At 43.1% G+C, this 23,871-nt stretch overlaps 1 protein-coding gene across 5 annotated transcripts in view; it reads right to left on the reverse strand.

Annotated features, from left to right (window-relative positions):
* The window catches only part of PBX1 (PBX homeobox 1), a 220,104-nt gene that overhangs the window by 39,394 nt on the left and 156,839 nt on the right, over window positions 1-23,871 (reverse strand). For all 5 annotated transcript variants that reach the window (XM_060276637.1, XM_035122691.2, XM_060276640.1 and 2 more), the window contains exons 3-5: window positions 14,571-14,815; window positions 5,742-5,932; window positions 4,305-4,440 (exon numbers count right to left, since the gene is read on the reverse strand). In XM_060276637.1, the coding sequence (XP_060132620.1) occupies window positions 4,305-4,440; window positions 5,742-5,932; window positions 14,571-14,815 (572 nt within the window). The remainder of the gene's footprint in view (window positions 1-4,304; window positions 4,441-5,741; window positions 5,933-14,570; window positions 14,816-23,871) is intronic.

Below are 23,871 nucleotides of genomic sequence, written 5' to 3' on the forward strand. Positions count from 1 at the left end.
TTGGAGAGTCAAAAATCTGCCTGATAACATCTTTCCTGCTGTGGAAATGAACTTCTATAAAACAGGTGACATTATTGTATCACAGTGGGATGCTTTCCCCGAGATTTAGAAGGAAGATCATAATCTTCCACCAACTTCTGGGACGCTGCAGCATGAGACGCTTGAGGAACATGATTCCCGTGAATTTTGATATGAGTTGACCTGATCCAGACCACCAGGATCAATGTGCAGATGAGGATGTAGCTTTCCTTTAGATTTTGCACGCCTCTAAAATTGTGTGATGCAGTTATTGGCTCAAAACAAGTATCAAAATGATTTCTTTTGGAGACAAAATATGTTTTTGAACAGACAAGTTTGTATTTAAATACAAATTTAAGTGCACGTTTTCATGAGGATTTTTTTTTAAAGTAATTCCCAGCTTAATGTGGAAATGGAACACAGCTGGCTTATAACTAAACACATGCAAAAGTGACACAGACCTGAGAATTGGCTGATCCATCTATCCATCCTTAACTGAAGCCCCATCTCACATGAGCATACTGTTATGGCTTTCAGTTGTGAAAGTTTAGTGAGGCCAGTGACCAGTGCTATTTTTCTAGGAAAAGAGGTGCCGAAACTCACCATGAACACCTCCCTTGTTCTCTTATAACGGCAATGGTGGCCACCTGAGAGGTGCTGGGACTGAGTTCTGGCAAGTTCTGGTTAAAAAAGTATCTTTCACCAGGAATTTACAGTACAGCTGGTGGACTGCTGACTGGTTCCAATGGACGGCATGAATCCCCTGGCTTCAAAGTCTTATTAGAACTGTGAAAGTAAAACTGCAAAACTGGTTGTCCTGTAGATATTAACACAATATCTTTTCCGGAACAAAAGGTGCTATAGAAGTGTTTTATGAGTAAGCAAACAAGACAAATAAAATGGGAAAGCCTATATTTTATGCATCAGTGGAAGTCATATGGGAGGAAGTATTGTATACTTGGACAACAATTCAGGCTTGACCAAAGCATTCTCAATACAGGGAAAGTGAGAAATGAAGTAGACCTGATAAATATAGTAATTGACAACTACTGCCCTTTGACAGGTATGGATGACATTATCAGTACAGTGGTACCTGTACTTACGAATTTAATGCATTCCGAACACACATTTGTAAGTCGAATCCCATAGGAATGCATTGGGAGAAAAAATTCGTAAGTAGAAGCAACCCTATCTACAAATTCGTAAGTAGAAAAAAATCCTATCTAAACCGCATCCAAGATGGCGGACGGAGCTCCATTCGTAAGTAGAAACATTCGTAAGTAGAGTTATTCATAAGTAGAAGTACCACTGTACCTTGGTGCTGAATAGCACTGGAATAGTTTGCATTTGGGAGCTTATCTGCCACTAAACAACGATAGAAAATGTCGGCATGCAGAACCTCTAAACCTCAAACCATATTGGACAGGTGGCAAGGGACAAGCTCACAATGTGATGCAATTTGTCAGCTCAAGAAATTAGCAAAGTCAAGGTTGCCGTAATCTGAGAATACAAATTTAGAGTAACAGGAGATTCAGATTTGAAATATGAAAAGAGAGTTATGAAGATCACTCAGCAGTTCTACTAAAAGTTCAGAGTTGTTTCTGCATGCTGTGGCAGTTTCTACCTTAACATACCAAAAGAAAGCAGTAGCTCTTCTAGTTGTGGAATCTAGCACTAGTATGCATGCAACATCTCAAAACTTGGGGGGGGGGGGTGAACAATCCTCACAGAGAAACACAATAGGAGCATGTGTGTTTGTGTGGGTCCAAAATGTCATCAATTAGTTAATAGATAACTTGAAAGAGCAGTGAGGCATAAATGCTAATTAATTCAATTTAGTATCTGGTTAAGTTACTAAAACATAAATGAATCTAAATGTCAGAGACAGAATGCTGTGTAAAAGTCTATATGAATTAATCAAGAACAACTCATACCTAAGTAAAGTTTCGTTACTTAAAAAAATTATTTAGCAGATAAAAAAACATGCAGATGTGCAACCTATCAGGAAGTTCATTTCAAATGGGCTAGTACAAGAGAACCCTGACAACTGGCGTTACTTAAGCATTTGCTAGCCCACATGAGAAAGAAACAAAAGACAGATAGAAAACCTCTATCTGGTGAACGCGTCTGGATGAAAATGCACATTGCAAGATGCAAATGGCAAGAGAAAACAAGAGTAGTTTCTGCTGAGTCTATTGAAACACAATAATCTCTGCTCTGAGTCTACTGAAACACAATAATCTCATCAGTGATTTGGGTGAAGGAAGCGTATACTTTTGAAACTGCAGGTGAAACCAAGAAGGAGGAATTGTTAATACTTTCAATGACAAAAAGTTTGAATCAAAAATATGTGATCTGGAAAAATGGTCAACAAAAAAGTTACATGAAATTCAATAAAGACTGGTATGGCCTGACTTCCCAGTTGGAAGCAATTTGCAGAAGGTTGCTACTATCTCCAACTGCATATACTGGGAAACAGCTCTTAGGCATTGCTACCTTCTTAATTTCAGGTTGCCTCCTGGATCATGGAATGCCCATTGGCTGAATGGCAAAAGCCATAGCATTATAAAAATGTGAGAGGCATTAGCATGCGGGAGCAAAATCATCCATAGAATTACAGAATCAAAGAATCATAGAATGGTAGAGTTGGAGGGGACCCTAAGGGTCATCTGGTCTGCCCCCTGCAATGCAGAAATCTTAACTAAAGCACCCATAACAGATGGCCATCCAAACTCTGCTTAAAAGGACTCTGGTCTGCTGGTTTTGATTTTTCTAATCAGTCAGAGTGGTATTGTTATCAACAGGGTACCTCCAGAAGCTAGGACCTGAACCAATAGCTTCAAGTTACAAGAAAGGAGATTCCGACTAAACATCAGGAAGAACTCTCTGACAGTTAGAGGTGTTTGGCAGTGGAACTGACTCCCATGAGAGGTGGTGGACTCTACTTCCTTGGAGGTTTTTAGACAGAGGTTGGATGGTTATCTGCCATGGATGCTTTAGCTGAGATTCCTGCATTGCAGGGGGTTGGATGAGATGACCCTCAGGGTACATTCCAACTCTACAATTCTATTATTCTATGTTTCAACCTATGTAATAAATTCATGCAGTTCTTGATGACACAAATCTGCTCAGCTTCAATCTGTTTCAGCAACTTCCTTATCAAGAAAGGCTTCATTGAGAGTTTGGGAAGGTTGTGAGGAGCAGTAATTCCATCATTCATAGTCCCATCCTTGAGGGTAGCCAATAACTGGTGGCCAATACCTGAGCTTTCCATTCTAGGAGCACCCAGCTCATTTGTCACCTTAATAAGAAATCTCAAACTATGTGGGAGCAAAGAAAATAGCACAAAGAAGGAGGAGAATTAAGGAGGTGTTATGTTCAGTAGCAAATGGGAGAGTAATTACTATGTACACTGCTTGACAAGATGGAAATTACCCTGGAAATTCCACTCCCCAGTCCATCCGCGGCAATATAGTCTTCACAAAAGTTTCTTAGATGTGGTGGTTTTCAGATGTTCTGCTTTCAGTGAATCCTTTCCACATAACTTTGTCAGCCTTGGAAACCACTGTCAGCACTACAGATGAATCCTGGGCACATTCTAGGATGAGCTCTTAGTTCACATGCAGCTCTGGCCAAGAAGCCTCATTGTTGACCCAAGTGATGAGGGTACTATCTGAGCAGACATCCAACAAGTTGTCTTTCATGATCTTTCCCCGCTGCTACGGATTTTCTCATTGAACAACTCCAGTTAAACGTCGTGAGGTTGCCCAGAATAGTTGCCCATGATTCTAGTGCAAGCAACGCAGGCTGTGCTCTTATTTGGACCAATATAATCAAGGGCCTAAAAATGATCCTGAATGCCCAATTGCCATATACAATCATTGTACACAATTCAGCAGAATCAAAGAACAATCCCCTGCAATGCAGGAACCTTTTGCCTAACATGGGGCTCGAACCCAAGACCCTGAGATTAAGCGTCCCATGCTCTACCCTCTGAGCCATCAGTTTTAAGAGTCGTTTCCCCCCTAAATACAATCCCTTCCCTAGACAACTTCTACATTTCTTGCTTAGCCGATTTCTCCTTTCTTATGTCCTCAGAATTCTGTTGCTCCCCAGTCCCTCATCCCCCTCTTTGCTCATTCTTCATTCCCAATGGTACTCCCTTTCTATGCAGACACTTTTTTTGGTGTGGGCTCTTTCCACCTCTCCCAGATTACATAAATGGATGGATAACAAGACAGACAGACGGATGCTCTCAGCATAGAACAGGCACCTGGGTTTCTTACCTGTGAGACTGTGATGCCACATTTCTTGGCTAGCTCCTCTTTGGCTTCCTCACTGGGGTATGGGTTGCTGAGGTGGGAATAGAAATACTCATTGAGGATTTCTGTAGCCTGCTTGTTGAAATTTCTTCTTTTCCGCCTGGTCAAAAAGAAACGGATGCTCAGTACTCAATGACCTAAAAGCAATGTATTTAAGGAAGTGCCCACAGTCACCAGGAACACATCAGTCCTCACACCCTGTTACGCAGATCTCAAACGGTCAAACTGGATGTTCCATACAGATTCATGTATATCTCTCCCCACCCCCCTTCTTAAAGTAACAGCAGCCTTAGGAGGATGTAAATCTGACTGGCAAAGTAGCAAATCATTTAACCCTTTCCTCATGTGACAATTTTCTGATGAAAATTACCTTCCACTGACTGCTCTTGACAAATGTGGAAGGTGATTTTGACCTACCCAAGAGATGGGCTAAGTGCCATCACCCCAACTGCTGTGCTGTCACTCCCAATGCTCACCTCCAAAGATTCTTTAATAAAAAAATAAAATGTGAGAAACTTCATTTGTGTGTATTGTTTAGCTCTGTGCCAAATTATATATTAGGGAAGATGACTGGATCTTTTGCAGGAGTTCGGAGCACATTGTCGGTTACACTGCAAACATTACTCGCTGCCTTTTAAACAGAGCACCTTCCATCGACCCCCTTTCAAGTGGCCTTTATAATTCCAGTTTATTGGAAAACAGGCAGTGAAGCAATTTGGAAGAATTTCACGTGGCACTGGCCACATACTTGAAAGGTGGTCAAACTATGGGAAACGAGCTTGTGCTCTGCTCTGTAAAGGGGGGGGGGGCAAACAAATCCTGTGAAGTAGAAAAATCAGTATAATAGTGAGAGGCCTGGCCAATAACTCCCCCCCCCCGGTGTGATCATTTTCAACCTGCAGAGAACTTTTGCATGGGAGAGCATTCAAAGAGGGCATCTCCCCCCTGTAGTCTGAACTTGTACAGACCGTGTTATTTTTATTTTGCTTTTCAATTCTAGCTTTGACAACTGAATTTGTTATACATTTAGTCTGATCTCAGTTTGTACAGAACTAACCCTGTAGATCATCTATATTCTTCCGCAGCAAACTTAAGCCACTATTTCCTTTAAATGGTTCAACAGTAGCTTTTGTTCGTTTGTTTGTTTAGGAAAAAACAGGGAGAACAGCCTTGAAAATCTACCTGGAAGGAACAGGTAGAACAGTCTACAAAAGTTACTGGCCCACAAAATGTTTACTAGCTCATGCTCCCACATATGTTAGTCATTTGTGGCCCCAACATACTGGAAGAAGATGAAGAAAGGAGAAGAGAACAGTCTCTCTTCCAGTTTACAAGTCTTCCTTTCTAGGCACACAGAAGTGATTCGGTGAGTGGTTCTTGATATGCCTGGGATAAACTCACCGTGCATCGAGAAATCGGGAGCGCAGGATCATGACAGCTTCGCACGTGCTCTGTTTGAGTTGCATCTGGATGGAACTGAACTTGCGATGGATGATGCTGACCATCCGCTCTATCTCCTTGGGCGAGATGGGCCGGGTCCTGCTCTGTTCTCGCAGCAGATTCATCACGTGAGTGGTGAACTCGTTGCATGCCTGGGACAACAAGAGAAAGAGCGAGAAGATCCCTTAGGACCGGAGAAGTCACTGCATGCTGTGCAGGAGGCTGCCGCAGCAGGGATGTAGGAATCCTGCCCCTTTATTCCTTCGAACGTTGTCTGGGTTTCTGCCCCATGGCCTTGAACATCTGCTGAGCAACTCTACACAATGTCTCATTTAGGGAAACCACCAATGCAAATAAGATGCAGGTAGGAATATGTACCCAAATACACATATTGCTTTTCATAAGATGTGCACTCAGATTCTTATTTAGGCGTGCAGCTAAATTCAACTGTTTCCTACTTCTTTGCTTTCAAGCGGATGCATAGCTGGATGTGCATAAAGATTCTTCAACCTCCAATGAGCTTCTGTAGAAGTTTCTGTTTCCAGCCACCCATTTTTTGCCTTCCACAAGAATTTGTGTGTACTGATAATCTCTCCCTTAGTAGAAAGTAACTGGATACAACCCAGCAGCAGTCTTTGGGCTTTAAAATTTCAATGGCACCCTGTGCAAGGCCAAAATTTGCAACCCCGCCTCTCACCTTCCATTGTTTGTCACTGTTGCGATGCCCCCCGGGGCACTCTCTTGGCTCGGTCACACTCTCCTAAATTCACCTCTTTATAGGCAGGCATATGGTGATTATGGAGCCATTTCACGCAGGTCAAGAAACTGAACCTTTTGGATTACTGTGAAACCTCTATCTTAATACCCTTATGGAAAAAAAGATCCAGCACACATTTATGACAGGGCATGTGCATATGCAAAAGAGCATGAGCATGCACACATGGACAGATAAAGGTGCCAATTTGTGACTAGGGGGAGAAATTCACCTTGGTCCACATTTTATTGTGAACCTACCTAATTTGCACTTACCAATACACAGTTATCCTTCAAAATTTGCACTTCTACCAATTTGGCTGTGCAGTTCTCCAGCCAGACAATGCATACAATATATATATTAAGGGGAAAGTGTGCATAAATGCATGTATTAGTGAAATAACATTAAAATACATTGTATTAGGAAACACCGCTTGCAACGATGCGTATATTAGGTAAAATAAAATATAAAATGTCCATATTAGGAAAAATGCAAACTAAAATGCTGGTGGATTCTCATGCTTTTTTTTTTTAAAAAAACATACATCAAATTTATGCAGGTATTAGGAGAACCGAATTTAAGATTGGACAAAGGAAAAACCCAATTTGACAGGTTCATCTGTGACAGAGCTGAGCCAATCGTCTAATTTATTTTGTTTGCATTTATTTAAAAATGTACACCCCTAGCTTCACTGATTTAAAAAAAAACAAAAAACCTCAGGAAGCTTTTTTCCTGTGCATGAATGATCATTTCCCCAAATGCACAATCAAAATATATGTCCAGAACTCAGTGTAAGTATCAACTACAGAGCCACAGATGTGTGAGAGAGTCTATTTGCAGGCAGGAAAAGAAATTGTCTAGGGAAGGCAAAGTGTTTATGTTACTTAATGAGATGCTCTCAGAGACGAGATGAGCCTTTGCTCTGCTGATATGGCTATAAGAAGTACTGTCCATGTGATTCTGGAACGGACCTGCCATTAGGGGACATAAAATACACTATCTGAACACATGATCAGACATTTTTCTGCTGTCTGTTATACTGCATAAAACCAATCCAGTTCCAAACTAACATTCCACCTCCAGCTCATACGAGTTCAGTTTCAGTCAGGCTAACAAACTCCCTGGCTACCTAATATTCTTCAATAACACAGGGAATCAACATTACAGGGAAAAAACATTCACACATAAGATATCAGAAGCAGAACTATATATGGGACACCGTACATCATGGAAACATTAATAGGCTACACTTGTTTGGCACAGGGTCACATAGTGCTTGAAAGAAACTGGCTTTATTTTGCTGGTGGAGAGTTGGTGCGGGGCCTCCAGAAGAATAATGGTGAATGCTGTGAAGATTACACCCTATGGAAGTGACAATCCTATGTCAAGACTGGGTGGGGGAAGAGGCACACACGGTGGTATTCTCTCCCATGGGACAGCGGAAAAGATTCCTGTGAGCTGAGCATAAGGGAGAACAAGTTATGCTGGTACCCTTCTCCCTACCATGCTAGTTTGAAGGGAATCGTTTTGTACAGAGGAGTGGGATTGCTTTGATGGTGTTTCCTGCTTGGCAGGGGGTTGGACTGGATGGCCCTTGTGGTCTCTTCCAACTCTATGATTCTATGATTCTATGATCCCTGTCTGAAGTCTAAAGCGGTCCAAGCTCAGAAACGGGTTGAAAACCTTAGTGAGAACTAGGCCAAAGACTGAGGGTGTAAACAAAGAACACAAAAGCTACAGATTGGGTGGGTGGGTGTTGAATTGAAAAAAAAAATCAGTTCACATTTAAAGGCAAGCCTATCTAATTTGGGGGTGTGGGTGGTGGAGGGATGCGGGTGGTGCTGTGGGTTAAACCACTGTGCTGCTTGGGCTTGCCGATCGGAAGGTCGGTGGTTCGAGGCCCCGTGAGGGGGTGAGCTCCCATTGCTCGGTCCCAGCTCCTGCCCACCTAGCAGTTAGAAAGCACGTCAAAGTGCAAGTAGATAAACCGTGCGCTGCTCTGGTTCGCCAGAAGCGGCTTAGTCATGCTGGCCACATGACCCGGAAAAATTGTCTGCAGATAAGCGCCAGCTCCCTCGGCCAGTAAAGCGAGATGAGCGCTGCAACCCCAGAGTCGTTTGTGACTGGACTTAACTGTCAGGGGTCTCTTTACCTTTACCTATCTAATTTGTATATTCTGAAACAATATTCAGCCTGAAAAACAGCCAGCCTCCAAACCCGCACTGAATTTTGCAATACAGTTCTCCAGCCAAGTAATAAGCACCAAAGTGTGTGTGCATATACATGTACACACAAACGCAAACAAACAAATTGTACATATAAAACTGGGGCAAGTCAGACAGATGGGCGAGGTACAAATGGTATTAATAATGTTGTTGTTGTGGTGGTGGTGGTGGTTGTTGTTGTTTTTAACATTTGAAAAAATGCAAATACTGAGGTTGTGTCCATATGAAAACCTACACTAAGGATAGCCATCCACCATGGATGCTTTAGTTGATATTCCTACATTGCAGGGGGTTGGACTAGATGACCACTGGGGTCAATTCCAACTCTACGATTCTGCAGTACTATGGATATATTCATCTTGGCTTTGACTCAGCCTGGAAGACCTTCTCGGTGCCATACGGGCCTTTTTTTCCACCTGGACTGGGAGGGCAGGGCCCTGATGGACTCCAGCTACAAAAGCAAGAGGCTGCAGAAGAGGCCAGAGGCCTAGGTCATGAAGCCTCAACTTCCACAGCCACCACCCTTGGAAGGACTGGCAGCAACAGCAGCCATGGTCCATGCCAATGACAATGTTCTTTTATCTTGAGAATTCTGCTTCTTTTGAAATGTTTAAGATAGTATTTTCGTTTCCTGCTCATTATGTTGCTTTGAATGTATACTTTATATATGACTTTCTTCAGTAGTTTTATTCTGGGTGGTTTTATTTGATGTTTTAATGTAGGCTGTAAACCACTTCCAGATTTTTTCCTTAAAAATAGAAAGTGGTATAGAAATGAAATAGTGATGGTGATAACAACAAACAACAACAACAACAACAACAACATATTAATGAAAAACGACATATAAAATGCATTATTTAAGGGAAAATCGATTTGTAAAAATTGCATATTGGGCAAAATTGCATACAGGCAGGTGCATATGAGGAGAAAATCACATTAAAATGCTGATTAATTTTCATTAAGACTTAACAAAAATTAAAACAGGTATGGAGAACTGAACTTCAGATTGAGGAAAAATAAAAACTGTGAGAAACTGAAATTGGCACATTCATCCTTCCCTCTCAATAGTAAGTAAAGAGGTTCTCAGAATGTGCCAGGGTAATAAGAAAACAGCTAATATATAGTCACAGATGGATTAATTATATAATGAAAGGATCTCATGAGTTCACATACAGAGAAAACTTCCTATTGTGTCTCTTCACAGGTCACTGGGCTTGCCTCCTCTCAATCATTGACTCATGCAGAGATGCAACAGGCAATCTTACAGGCGGGAGTCCGGTAACCATGCTGTGCTTCTGGACTGGGTGTGATTTGTATCATTCAGTCACTCCCAGTGCAGAGATACAGTGGGATTACCTGCCTTATGCCTGGAAAAATGCCTGTTGCGTCTCTGCATGAGTCACTTATTTGGGTATTCCTCATTACTGGAACAGGCACTGTCCACTGACTCTCTCTACAAATCCCCTTCAGAGCAGGACATGTTCCCATATCATCAACTCCTGCAGAAACACAGATCAGGGCCCTTCGACGAGTATGCAATTCTTACACAATCAACAAACAAATCTGTAAATTCCTGCGTATCTGTATATTCCTGCGTATCTGTATATTCCTGCGTATAAGACTACTTTTTAACCCAGGAAAATCTTCTCAAAAGTCAGGGATCGTCTTATACACCGGGTCATATTTCTTATACAGCGAGTATGTCCCAAACTCTATATTTTAACTGGAAAAGTTGGGGGTCGTCTTATATGCCCAGTCGTTTTATATGCCGGAATATACGGTACAGTAAAAGTTTTAATACGTCCGTCTTTTAGCAAAAATTGTGATTTGTATCTTTTGGCTACAAAGTAAGCTCAGTGAATGTATTTGTGCCAAAACTGGAAAATAAATAGGCTGGGCCAGTGCATTTATTCGTGATGTCCGTAGGGTACCTACCTACCTACCTACCTACCTACCTATCTACCTCTATCTGCAGGGAACTTTTTACATTATTCGTTATGTGCGTAGGGTATCTCTATCTATCTATCTATCTATCTATCTATCTATCTATCTATCTATCTATCTATCTAATCTATCTATCTATCGTCTATCATCTCTCTATCTGCAGGAAACTTTTTACATGGACCAGAATTCAAAACTGTCACCCACTGTTACCTATGATTCTTATGGCTATATTCTGTTTCATGTGTAGAACTGGTCTAGAACTGAGTCACAGATCAGGGATCCTTGAAGAACCAGGCCAAAGAAAATAACTGTTCTTCCACCCTGGTAGCCATGGGCACTGGGGGTGATGCAGTCCAATAGTCAAAACAAAATAAAAAAAATTCTTCCAGTAGCACCTTAGAGACCAACTAAGTTTGTCATTGGTATGAGCTTTCGTGTGCATGCAAGCTCATACCAATGACAAACTCAGCTGGTCTCTAAGGGGCTACTGGAAGAATTTTTTTTATTTTGTTTTGACTACGTCAGACCAACACGGCTACCTACCTGCAGTCCAATAGGTTAAGGGATGCACCTTCCAGGGCAAGATCTGGAGCTGACAGGTGGCACCAAGCAAACAGTGGTGGCTTATGGGACAGCAAGTGGGAGGAGGAGAGCCCCCAACCCCCATTAGCACCCCAGTTGCCTCCAACAAACATGCACTGATGGGTTTGCTGCTGAGCAGCTTTGCCCATTTATTGCTTGACAATCCCACTGGTCACCTCTGCTAGAAGCGTAATCTCTGACAATTACTAACGTTAGCCCAAACTTTGGCAGCTGGTGAGAAGAGCGGGTGAGTTATCACAGGTTTGGCGATGACACGAATCAAGTCGTTGCAAATACAAAACATGACACTTACTTTCCGCGAGTTTTCCGCCTGTGTGTTAACAAGGATAATAATTAGAGCCAAAGCAGCAGGGTTGTAGAGCACATCAGGATCCCTGACATGAAAGGGCAAACAGGTAATAACTGAAATTAGACGTGCTGAAGGCATCTTGCTGCCAGAAGCTCGTACACCCAGTTTCTGGAGGGCCCTGTTCTTGATGACTGACCACAATGTTAATTTGACAGAGGGTTCTTAATGTCAGTTTCTTCCCCTGCCATATCAAGGAGTCTTCCTCCCCCTCAGCCAGGCGGGGATACGATACGAGGAGGCAGGTGGTGCAAATATATATCACCTTAAGGCAAAAACTAACGAATGGGTCAGTAAAGAGATTCTTATTCCCCAAGTCCTACAAAGGCTCCAGGCAGACTGGCTCCTTGCACAAGTCAACCTATCTGAACTGCTCTCCCCTGCATTTCTGGGGCCATGAGACTGAAGGAGAGAGCTCGCCACACCTGGACGAGCATGGTTTTCCATTCAGTTGCCGGTCAGGCTCCCCCACAGCCAGGCTCACACAATATGAGGGCTCTATGGAGCAGCATAGTAGGGGTAACAAGAACCCCCGGCTGGGTGAGGCTGCCTGTCAGGGTAAGTCCTGTCGAGAGACAAAGGTAAGATTACTGCTGATCTCTTTTATTTGCATTCCTGCCCTTTGTTAGAAAGGAAACTGGGTGCCATCCTGGGTATAGTTGGAATAGGACCGAAGTTTACTCACTGCTCTTTCTTATGAGAAAGAGGCAAACCATGGAGCTGATCTACAGGTAAAGGTAAAGGTACCCCTGACCGCTAGGCCCAGTTGCAGACAACTCTGGGGTTGCGCGCTCATCTCGCTCTATACGCCGAGGGAGCCGCAAACGGTCCGCAGACAGCTTCCGAGCATGTGGCCACATGACTAAGCCGCTTCTGGCGAACCAGAGCAGTGCACGGAAACGCTGTTTACCTTCCTGCCGGAGTGGTACCTATCTATCTACTTGCACTTTGACGTGCTTTTGAACTGCTAGGTGGGTAGGAGCTGGGACCGAACAACGGGAGCTCACCCCGTCACGGGGATTCGAACTGCCAACCTTCCGATCGGCAAGCCCTAGGCTCTGTGGTTTAGGCCACTATTTCTGCCTCACTATTGCTAGGGGAATGACAAGTGTTTCTTCTCCCTATTGCTCCCAAATGAATTTGCCAAGTCCAGAGGCCAAACTTGGAAAGATTTTAAAGCACCTGAAGTGGACCGAAAATGGCACACCCCCTTCCTGCCAGGGGAGAAAGGGTGAGGGAAGATCTCTCTCCACATCAGGAACAAGGGTGGAAGAAATAGGGACATCTGGATCTGATGCCCTGGTGAACGCTGCTGCCTGAGGCAGTCACCTCTCCTTGTATCATGGGTGAGCTGGCTCTGGTGTGTTGGGAGAACCCGCAGAGTGCTAGGGGAAGATCGCTCTAGTGGTGATGGCTCCAGCTGGCAAGATGAAATGCTTGTGCAAATGGACTGTTCATCATAGCACAACACTGAATTCCACCCTTAGAGGGAATTTTTAGTGAATATCCTGTAATTTCCAGAAAAAGGAGGGAAATCTTAAAGAACCCCACTCTCAATATAGGAGGGAGTTTTTTTTCTGTCTAGTCCATTCATTAGCATTTTAAAAAATATAAAAAAATATAAAAAATATAAATTCCTAGAGGTTCATTGTGGAAAAGAATTGTGCATATTACTCCAAAGGCCACGTCTATACCATACATTCAGAACACATTCATAGCATTTTCATGGCTTCCCCCAAAGAATCATGGGAACTGTAGTTTACCACTCACAGAGCTACAATTCCCAGCATGGTTTACAAACAACAGTTCCCAGCATTCTTTGGGGAAAGTCATGTGCTTTAAATGTATTGAGTGGATATGGCCTCTGTCATATGTTAAGTAATTTCTACAAAAGCTCATGTTATTCTAGGCTGCATCAACAAAAGTCTAGTGTCCTGATTAAGGGAAGTCATAGTCCCACTCTGTTCTGCCTTGGTCAGATGACACCTGGAATATTGTGTCCAGTTCTGGGCGCCAAAATTTAAGAAGGATGTTGACAAGCTGGAACGTGTGCAGAGGAGGGCAACTAGGATGATCAAGGGTCTGTAAGCAAAGTCTTATGAAGACCAGTTGAGGGAGTTGGGTATGTTTAGCCTGGGAAGGAGGAGACTGAAAGGAAATCATAGAATCGTAGAGTTGGAAGGGACCTAAGGGTCATCTAGTCCAATTCTCTGCAATGCCGGAATCTCAGATGAAGCATCCTTGGAGGTTTTTAAGCAGAGATTGGACGCCCATCTGTCATGGATGCTTTAGTTGAGATTCCGGCATTGCAGGAACTCAGTAATGTTAATGGGATGTGAACTCTCTAAACATTATTTCCATATACAGCTTGTCTTGAGAACCCTTCACCATCAAATCCAACATCAGAGTAGCCCTGTGAGATGATGTGTTATCATGATTAGCCGCAAAGCTTTTCCTGGGCTGCATCATTTTAGAATCTAGTTGAGGAGGCAGCCTGTAGGAATGCTCTCCACAAACAAATCCCCCTGCATGTTGAAAACTAGCATGTCCGGAAAAAGGATTCAGTGAAGTCCTTGGAGAGGAAGGGAAGGACAGAAATTTGATAAATAAAAAACAAACAAACCAGGCCTCCCCAAAATATTATTTTTATATATTAAGCTTTGTTTACAGAGAGCATTCCCATTTGTATCTATGAAACTCTTCCACCTGCATCATGAAGTGGTACTGTTCTAATAATGGCTTTGCTGCTTTATTCTGCTGAGTGCATAAACTATGAGAACAAGGATAAGGTGGAATTCGAACCCAGATCCAGCACCTTATCCATGAGACCATGCTATGGGTTGTTTTTTGTGTGCATTCCAACATTATATGCTGGCTTCTACTGTGATACAGGAAACTGCCACGCACAAGATTAGTACCTGCTCATATTTCTCCAACTCGGTGTGGTAGATCTGTCGAATTTGAGATAGTTTTGCTCTGTAGTCCGAATGCTCCACAGAATTGTCCGAGCCGGCACCCCCAGATGCTGCGGCTGCGGCAGCCGCAGCGGCTGAACCCCCTCCTTTTTCAGGGCCTGCTACCCCTTCTGCTAAAAGCATGTTGTCCAGTCGCATTAGCTGTGGGTCTGTTGGTTCCTCCTCCTGAGCCCCTCGAATACTCAACACTGTAAGAAGCACAAAAGTGAAATGCATAGATTAAAACACGGAATGAGAGCAACCGCTTCCAAAGTATCTAGGAGTAGGCTCCAATAGTATGTTTTTACAGAAGGAAAGATAAATGGTAGTATTCATTCATACTGCAACTGTCTGTCTTAATCCTGTTGCTGAAACAGGATTCGTCGGTGCCCAATCATCTCATCAGTTTCAGGGAAAAATACCAGATTAGACAAATTCATGGAGGACAGGGCTATGAAAGGCTTCTAGCCACAACGGCTGTGCTCTGCCACCACAGATGGAGGCAGCAATGCTTCTGAATACCAGCTGCTGGAAACCACAGGAGGGCAGAAGGCTCTTGTGGTCAGATTCTGCTTGCTGGTTTCCCACAGGCAACTGTTCTGCCACTGTGATAACAGGATGCTGGACTGGATGGGCCACTGGCTTGATCCAGCAGGCTCTTCTCATGTTCTTAAGATGGGCAAGTGGGTGGGAGGTGGAGAATTCAAGGGGCAGCAGGACAGAAAGGGGTGTGTGGCATGTTCCTACCATTTTATTCTTCTACTGTAGGTCATTAGGGTGTTTTTTTGGGGGGGGGGAGAAAGACCTTCAACTGCACCCATGGACTCCATCTCTGTGGGCAAAGAGGGAAATCCACCCTGTTCTGTAGCCTGCAACGTCTGCATATGAAGATATAAATCTCTACAGTCCTACAAAGGACTGCCCTTTCCTGTGGGGACCCTTCTGAGTATCGTCATCATCTCTGTGTATCCCCAACTTAGACTGTAAGGTGGCTGACGACCGTTGAAAGGGCTGTTTCAATGGTGGCGCCCCCAGCTTTGGAGTTTTCTCCTCAGCGAGATTCAACTGGCATTGAGCTGATGTCTTTCTTTCCCGATCTCTTTTAGCCTTCGGACACTTGCTGAAGACTTTTTGTTGTTTCCAGTTGTTTTTAGTATTTGATTTAACTCTTCCAGTTTGCTGCCCACTTTTAATTCTGCTGGTTTCTAAGTGTTTCTTCTTATTATTGTTTTTCTCATATATCAAGGTGTTTTTATTTTATTGCACTACATACTTTTTAAAATGATGTAAACTGCTGCTTTGGCTGCCTCAACAATATTTATGTATTTTATTGTTTTCTCCTGTTGTTTCTCATAAATTGTTATAAAAGGTTGAAGATCGGATTACCAAATTTTTTTAATAAAAATATCTTCCTTTATGAATATGGCTTAATATTTAGGCACAAAATGATAAATTATATTATTTCGCAGTTCTCTGATGCAGGGAAACCATCTGAAAGCTGTCAGCAACTGGAAGTCTCTAGGTCAGCAACCTTTTTCAGCCGTGGGCCAGTCCACCATCCCTCAGACCATGTGGTGGGCCAGACTATATATATTTTTTTGGGGGGGGGGAGGGAAATGAAAGAATTCTGATGCCCCACAAATAACCCAGAGATGCATTTTAAATAAAAGCACACATTCTATTCATGTAAAAACACCAGGCAGGCCCCACAAATAACCCAGAGATGCATTTTAAATAAAAGGACACATTCTACTCATGTAAAAACACGCTGATTCCCGGACTGTCCGTGGTCCGGACTGAGGTGGTGATTGGGCCGCATCCGACCCACAGGCCTTAGGTTGCCTACCCCTGCTCTAGACAAAGCCTGGCCATCTGAAGGAGGCCAATTGTTCTGTCTACTGACCAAACCAACCAACCAACCAACCAACCAACCAAACATAAAATGGTCTTTAAATGGCATTGACTTTATTTTAAAACGAAACTCTTTACTTCACTTTAGAATAGTTTTTGGGAGAAGGAAGCTATTTTGGGGAGGGTGCAAGAAACAGAGACCTAAAAGGGGTAAAACAATTTACAGTGTGGGGAAGGGGACGGCTGCTCCCCTCATAGGGACCCACAGCTAGACATGTCTGCAAGATAAACTGCAGGATTCGGTCAGCAAACACCACTTTGGCGCAAGCAAAACCGTCTACAATTGGCACACCAAGAGTTAAGCTACAGCCAGTGCATTCAAATAGTAAATAAGTAAAATGCCATGCCCTTGTGTGTGCGGCTGGCCAGACCCTGTAGGCTGTTGCCAATTCCGGTCACATATGCAGCTTTTGCAGGTCAGCCACATGAGGCTGTGACAGGGAAGGTGGATGTGAGGCCAATTCGAGGGGACACTTAGTTATTGGGGGCATCATGTTCTTCACATGATAAGACCAGACAAGAAGACTGTTTACACATGCTCTGCATTTATGGCAAAGAAGGATCAGTGCTGTATTTTCATAGCAGGCAGCCCAGTTATAAAATAATTATGGAGCAGTAGTTTATGTTCAGATTTCCAAGAGTTGCACAAATGTATGATGATCAAGGTGAGAACAGTCAGTAACTAGATCTGAATCATCACGGCTCTGTATTCTCTCTCTCTCTCTCTCTCTCTCTCTCTCTCTCTCTCTCTCTCTCTCTCTCTCTCTTTCTCTCTCCTAGTGCCCACAAGTGCAGACTGTTCTATGGCTCTCTCGCACATTCGTTTAGATGCTGGAAGTGCACAACCATAAAAGGGCACTTTTCACAACCCACTGATAAATGGTAATAGCTAGTACACTTTTTTAACTAAAAAAGCAGACTTTCCGAGGTAAGAAAAGCAATGGAAATCTACAACAGAAGGTGCAGAACAGCAACTACTTACTTGACAGCAACATCACGTAACCTCCGAGTAAATTTTGTGAAAAATCAGGGCAATTGCTTGATACACACTCTGCCTTGAAGTGGCATCTTTGTTTTTGTAAAACAGCAACCCACCACTCTCTTCCCTGCATCTGATACAACTTCAGACAGCCTGAGGTGCAGGCAGCGAAGTGCTGCGGAGTGAATTACGAAAACCATTCCCAATTCTTTGCAATCTGCTTCTCGTTGGTTGTTCAGTTTTGGAAGAGTGTCATGAATTCTGCCCATCCCTAACATATCTGACCATTGAATGGTTGTATTCTACTGTCATAAAAACAGAAAATTAGCACTAAGCAGAATTTTGACCCCTGATCAATATAGTCAATTGAGATTGTATTTTTGTTTTGTTTTGTTTACAGTTTCTGTTTTAAACACCTTTCTTTCATACCTCTCCAAGGAGACACCAAATATAAACACAAAAGAACTGTTGTTGGTAAATTAATCAAATTAAAGTTGTGTCAAATCCCCTGCAGCCAGCTCCTAGTATCTCTCTGAGGTTCAGCTCTGAGGGCCTCCTGGCGGTTCCCTCATTGCGAGAAGTGAGGTTACAGGGAACCAGGCAGAGGGCCTTCTCGGTGGTGGTGCCAGCCCTGTGGAACGCCCTCCCATCAGATGTCAAGAAAATAAACAACTATCTGACTTTTAGAAGACACCTGAAGGCAACCCTGTATTGGGGAATTTTTAATGTCTAATGTTGTTGTTTTTTTAAAAAAAATTGTCACCCCTCTGATGGGACACCCTCGCCATTCTACTTTCATCTCAGCCTGAAGATGCAGCTCTTTTGTCATGCTCAGTATTTGGGGGTGACTCCCATGTAGCTACCCCTATTCCATGGCTGTGCAGGAGCATGTGAAAGCACAATTAAGTTATGAGCCCTTGAAGGATTGTAGGCAGCTCCCCCAAGAGGATGGAGCCACCAGAAGAGAAGGCCTTACCAGTCTCCTTAAGCCTTCAAATGACCATGGCCATTTGCTGACACAACACCTTCCAAAGCTCAGCTGGCAGCCCCACATGGGCATAGCTGCCAACTCCCGGATTGAAAAATCCGGGATCAGCAGCGGCGCGGCAGCGGAAGTCGCTTCTATGCATGTCCAGACATGCGCAGACAGCTGGGAGCCGGGACATGGCCGCCGGCAGGAGCTGCATTCCAAATCCGGGGGATTTACGGGCTATAAATCCATTCGGGATAACAGCGGGAAACGGTAACAAAATACGGGGGTTTCCCGCGAAAAACGGGAGACTAGGCAGCTATGCACCTGGGAGATGTCCAGGGTCTGGCCTGAAGAGGCTCTGGGAATTGCTACCACCTCCCCAGCAGAGCAGGATAAACAGTAACTGAGTTTCACTGCTTTACCAGAGCAATTTTATACTTTGTGGTGGTGTGTTACTGTGCTGTCAGAATGCCAACTTTGTATGCTATACCATCAGAAAACACACACACACACACACACACAAACACACAAATACCTTCAGCCAAAGCCCAACTATCAGAGCCACTGTAGGTAACGACACCCATGTTCTTTCTTCCCCCCAAATAAGCCAAGTTTCAGCTTGGCTGCTTTCAGCAGAATGCCCCTGAGAATGCCCCTATGTCATCATGACGTAGAATAATTCCCAGGGACATTCTTGGGCAAGTGGAAAGACGGCTGTCCCCATTGGCCACTACATCAATGCTGTATCATAGAACTGCTTGAAGCTGTAGTAAGCCTCTCTCTTTTTTCAATGTAAGAAAGAAGGCAAAGGAAAGAAAGATCTCTGGCCACATCATATTTAAAGGTAAGCACCAGCACTCTGAAAATTCTTAGACTTTGCCCATTTCTTGAGTGCTGTTGAATACCCTCCTCCCTATTGGGGATGGGGAATGGTCCAGCAAAATTCTGTGTGCGTGTGGGGAGATTTTCATCTCAGCCGGATCTCTTATTTATCGTCAACAGAGGTTCTATGAGCCAAATGAAAATGCACAGCTGATTCTAGCTTCAAGTCAGATGCTCATTTGGTTAAAGTAAGAGCAAACGATTACTGATTAAAAAATAAAATAAAATAATTAGCGTTTGCCAATTCCTCAAAGATTAATCCTGTCCTTGGGGAGGGGGCATTGAACTGGTGCAGAATTGTTGAAAAGATGCGACAGAAATTTTCAGCACAAAAGTAGTTCAGACTGGTCGAGTACAACTTCAATCTCACAGGGGTTACAAGAAGCTAACAGCTGGTGTATAGGAAGCAAAGAGAAAAATGCCAGAAGAGCCACAAAGACCACGCCAGTCGCCAAGGTGGAGCAGTGGCAGCAGCAGCCCACATGCCAGCCTTTCAAGGCTAAGCACTCTGGTTTAAACCTCAATATTCCTGCGAAAATCTGAATAATTAAATTACTTTTGGCAGAAAGCATTTTTAAGGGGGGGGGGAAGCATTCCAGAACTCAAAAATTAAATACCTTAAATTGCTTCAAAGCGATAGTGGTCAAGCCGCAAATCCTTTTTCAAAGATTTGAGCTTTTTTTGTGCAATTAAATTTCACTTACGTGAGCGAGATTCAAAACTGACACAGGAAAGGTAACGCGAAATAAAAATAAAAAGCAATGACAATAAAGCAAAAAGCAACAATAAAGCAATGTTGCCAGGCATATAGAAGAAATTAGTTAGGTGACCACATTGCGATTCAAAGATGAACGTGAGAAATCTGATGAATCAGAGCTGAATCCATGCCCCGACTTTATGCCATTTTGGTGTGTGTGATTGTGCACTGCAGTTTGTGAAGCCCAGCAGCAAACAAAGCAAAATCAATGCCTTGGTGTGAACTGTCTCAAGCACTTCTTTGGATTTTGACTCCTATAAACCGGTACAATGTCCTGCCTCAGAGTCTGAACTGTCCTCTGCCCCCGACTCTTCCTGCTCTCTAAGCCCTGTAACTTCTCCTGCGTATGACACTTCCATCACCCGTTCCTTGGCTCTGAGCCGTCTTCCCATGGGCGCTCCCTTGGGGGCTCCCCAGCTGGTGACTCCCAACACTCTCTGCACCCAGTCAAATATATGATACTTCCCCATCTAGGCTGTTTGATAGATGGATACTTGCCCAAGGCCACACCAAAACAGGAACTTACCAATAAGGTGGTAGCCATATTTAACCCACACTCTTGTCTCTGGCCCATTATATCTCCAACTCCTGGAAAGATTCCATCAACGGTGTCTCCGAAAAATTTTACGCATCACTTGGGAAGACAGGCAAACTATTATCACTGTACTGGACTCATTCACAAAACCGTGTTTATGGAAGACACTCATACTCGGCTACGAGTGATAGAAGAAGAAGAAGAAGAAGAAGAAGAAGAAGAAGAAGAAGAAGAAGAAGAAGAAGAAGAAGAAGAATGCTCCCAGATTTAGTCTTGAATGGATCTGGCAGGCAAATACTGATGCAAATGATGCTGATGCCAATATTTGGGATCTGGGTACTAGAATGAAAGCTCACCCTGTGCACACTCTAAACAGGATGCTAAGGAGCAATAACAATGGGAGAGATTACTCTTCCCTGTTCACCACGCACCCTGTGAACCTTGTTACAAACCTTTTGAAAAAACGGGGAAAGAAAACAGGAGAGAGACTAAGGATTAAAACGTGACGGAGATCAGATGCCTGCTTGTTTCATAAAGAGCATTTGCCGAAAAATCACACTAAAGTGGGAGTGGGCTTCAGAAGGGAGATACTGTTCATATATAAAAAAAAATCTAAGCAATCAGTGTCTGAACTACCATGTGTCTATACAAACACATGATGAATTTATCTTTGCAAAACAGTTCAAGATGGGGCAACCTAAGTATTATTACTGAGCAATGTATCTTTAACCCATGCCCATGCAATACAAACACTTATTGGACACATATGGCATGCCTCTTTATAGATAAATTATTATTATTATTATTATTATTATTATTATTATTATTATTATTATTATTTTATAACCTGTCCATCCGACTGGGTTTCCCCAGCCACTCTCCACATAAGTAAATCCCACATAGCCTACATTATCCATTTCATTATGATAAAACACATTCATTGGGTAATAATGCAGTTGGAAAGGCGTTGGAAAGGCCAATGTGTCCAAGCATTTATTTTTGAAAGTCCTACATTTTAGAAGACTGAGGACAAAGGGAATATTTTAAAGCTCTTCTTTACCTCTCTTTAATATAATCAGCCCCACCTACAACACCACAGATCTAACACTTATCTTAAGACAATCCATTTCCTAATGCAACAGCCACATGTTTTATTGACATCTGCCTCCCTTGCCCAGTTCTTTCCCAATCTGCCTGAAATGTACAATGTTAGTTACGAACATACAGCTGGCAGCCTCCAGAGACAGCAAAACTCCAGCCTGCAACTTCAGGAAGGAATAGAATGATGGAAATGACAGTTGTGAAAATAACATGAATCTTTACACACTCACATAGAGAAAATGCTATTATGCCATGCTATTAGGTACGCATTCAGATGGAACAGCATTATGATAATCTAGTTTGGGTTTGTTAATATATAGTTTTATACATATATAATAGTAGGGCATAATAACACACATTTTGTAGAAACAGGAAGCCATTTAGCAAAACACAGTGCTGGTGAACTGACAATTTGGAGGATGTTTCATTTATATAGCTGGAACCGCAGCTAGTACAAAGCGGTGTAAATTTAGCAAAACAACAGATTCCTACTACATGTGTACTTCTGACTTGATTTGTTGCTTCTTTTTTTGTTCACAGAACTACCGGTACGGGTAATTAGAATTTACCTAAGCATGCCTTTTAGCTCCAAAATGCTGAAAGCTTTTTTTTTAAGTGCTTTCCCCATTTATAGGCACCTGCTTAAGAGAAAGGGGCCAATCTTGCCATCTAAAAGAAGAGCTTGCAAATACAACAGTGATTCTGTCTTGTGATGCTTTCTTGGAAAAGGCAGATAAGTGATGTGTGCATGGCAAAGTCCGTGGCCTCCAAGCCCCAATATCTTCTTTCTGCATGTGACAGTCCACCTAACAGAAGGGGATCCACCAGGGGTCAGCTTTCCAACTTAGTTGTTTATTTATTAAATTTCTATACCGCTTTTCATCCGAGGATTGCAGGGCAGTTTACAATACGAAAACGCAAAACCACATAACGTAGTAACAAGCAAAACACCTCAGTGTAAGAAAAGAATTCTTGTTTACTGGTGGGGGATTCTTCCTGTGCTTCTGGGTTAGCACAGCACTGACGTGACAGTCCAGAAAGCTGTTCTTCTTCTTCTTTGGCGAACACTCGTAGCCGAGTAAGATTGTCTTCCATAAACACGGTTTTAACAACGGGTCCGTAAGTGACTGTGGAGGCCAATTCTGGATCCACGCGTCCTTCCACAGTGGGGACACTGGTTTCCATGCGGGAGTTGATCACGGTGTGGATTTGCTAAGAGTGCCTTCCTCTTAGCACGTTTCTCCCTTGCGTCCTGAGATCGAGTTCCTTCAAAGCCCATAACACCTTTGGTAAAGGCTGTTCTCCAACTGGAGCACTCGCAGGCCAGTGTTTCCCAGTTGTCAGTGTTTATACTACATGTTTTAAAGAAAGCTGTTGTGCTGATGGCGACCTATGAGTAATTTTTTCACACAGAGCTCAGCATCCTGATCAGAGTACAACCCGCCCTTCTTCCGCACAGCAACACACTGCATAAGCAACACACAGGCAACCTGCCCGGTACCAGACTTCCCCCTATCTTGCTTCTTCTGGTTTACAACACCCCAGTGTCTGTCTGGCAAGTTCCAGAAAGAGTTAAAATTTAAAAGATATTAGAAAAAACAGCTCGACTTCATGTAATTTTCAGTCTGTACACAGCATTGCAAGAGAGGTGCTGTAAATACTGAAACATTTCACACGGTGCCTTCTTGCCTAAAGCTAACTCTACGGAGTCCCGGTTTATTACTCTTTTTTTGGGGGGGGGGGAGAAAGGACACAAATTAAACAATCAGGAAGACAGGCATAGATCGCTCTGAAAATGTGCTTGCCATTCAGACATCCACTAGAGGGTACTCTTTCTTCACAAAGTAGTGGCACACCTTCAAGAACAAATAATTGCAATAATAAAAAACAACATGAAGAGAACACACTCCTTGTTCCCAGACACAATATCCAACTGCTTCTTATCCAACTGTGTCATGGAAACATAGAGGAACCGGAGTCAGTCTTCTTGGGTATGAGCAAGGTCAGAATTAGCTCACTTGTTCTACCCAGGGACAAAGAGCTGCCTCTTTAAACCCTATTCAAAAGAGCAATGGGGCCATGCAGGAGTATGGATCTCTCTGAATTCCTCTGTCTCTCCATTCCAGG

Source organism: Zootoca vivipara, chromosome 7, assembly GCF_963506605.1.
Source record: "Zootoca vivipara chromosome 7, rZooViv1.1, whole genome shotgun sequence".
Lineage (NCBI taxonomy): Eukaryota > Metazoa > Chordata > Lepidosauria > Squamata > Lacertidae > Zootoca > Zootoca vivipara.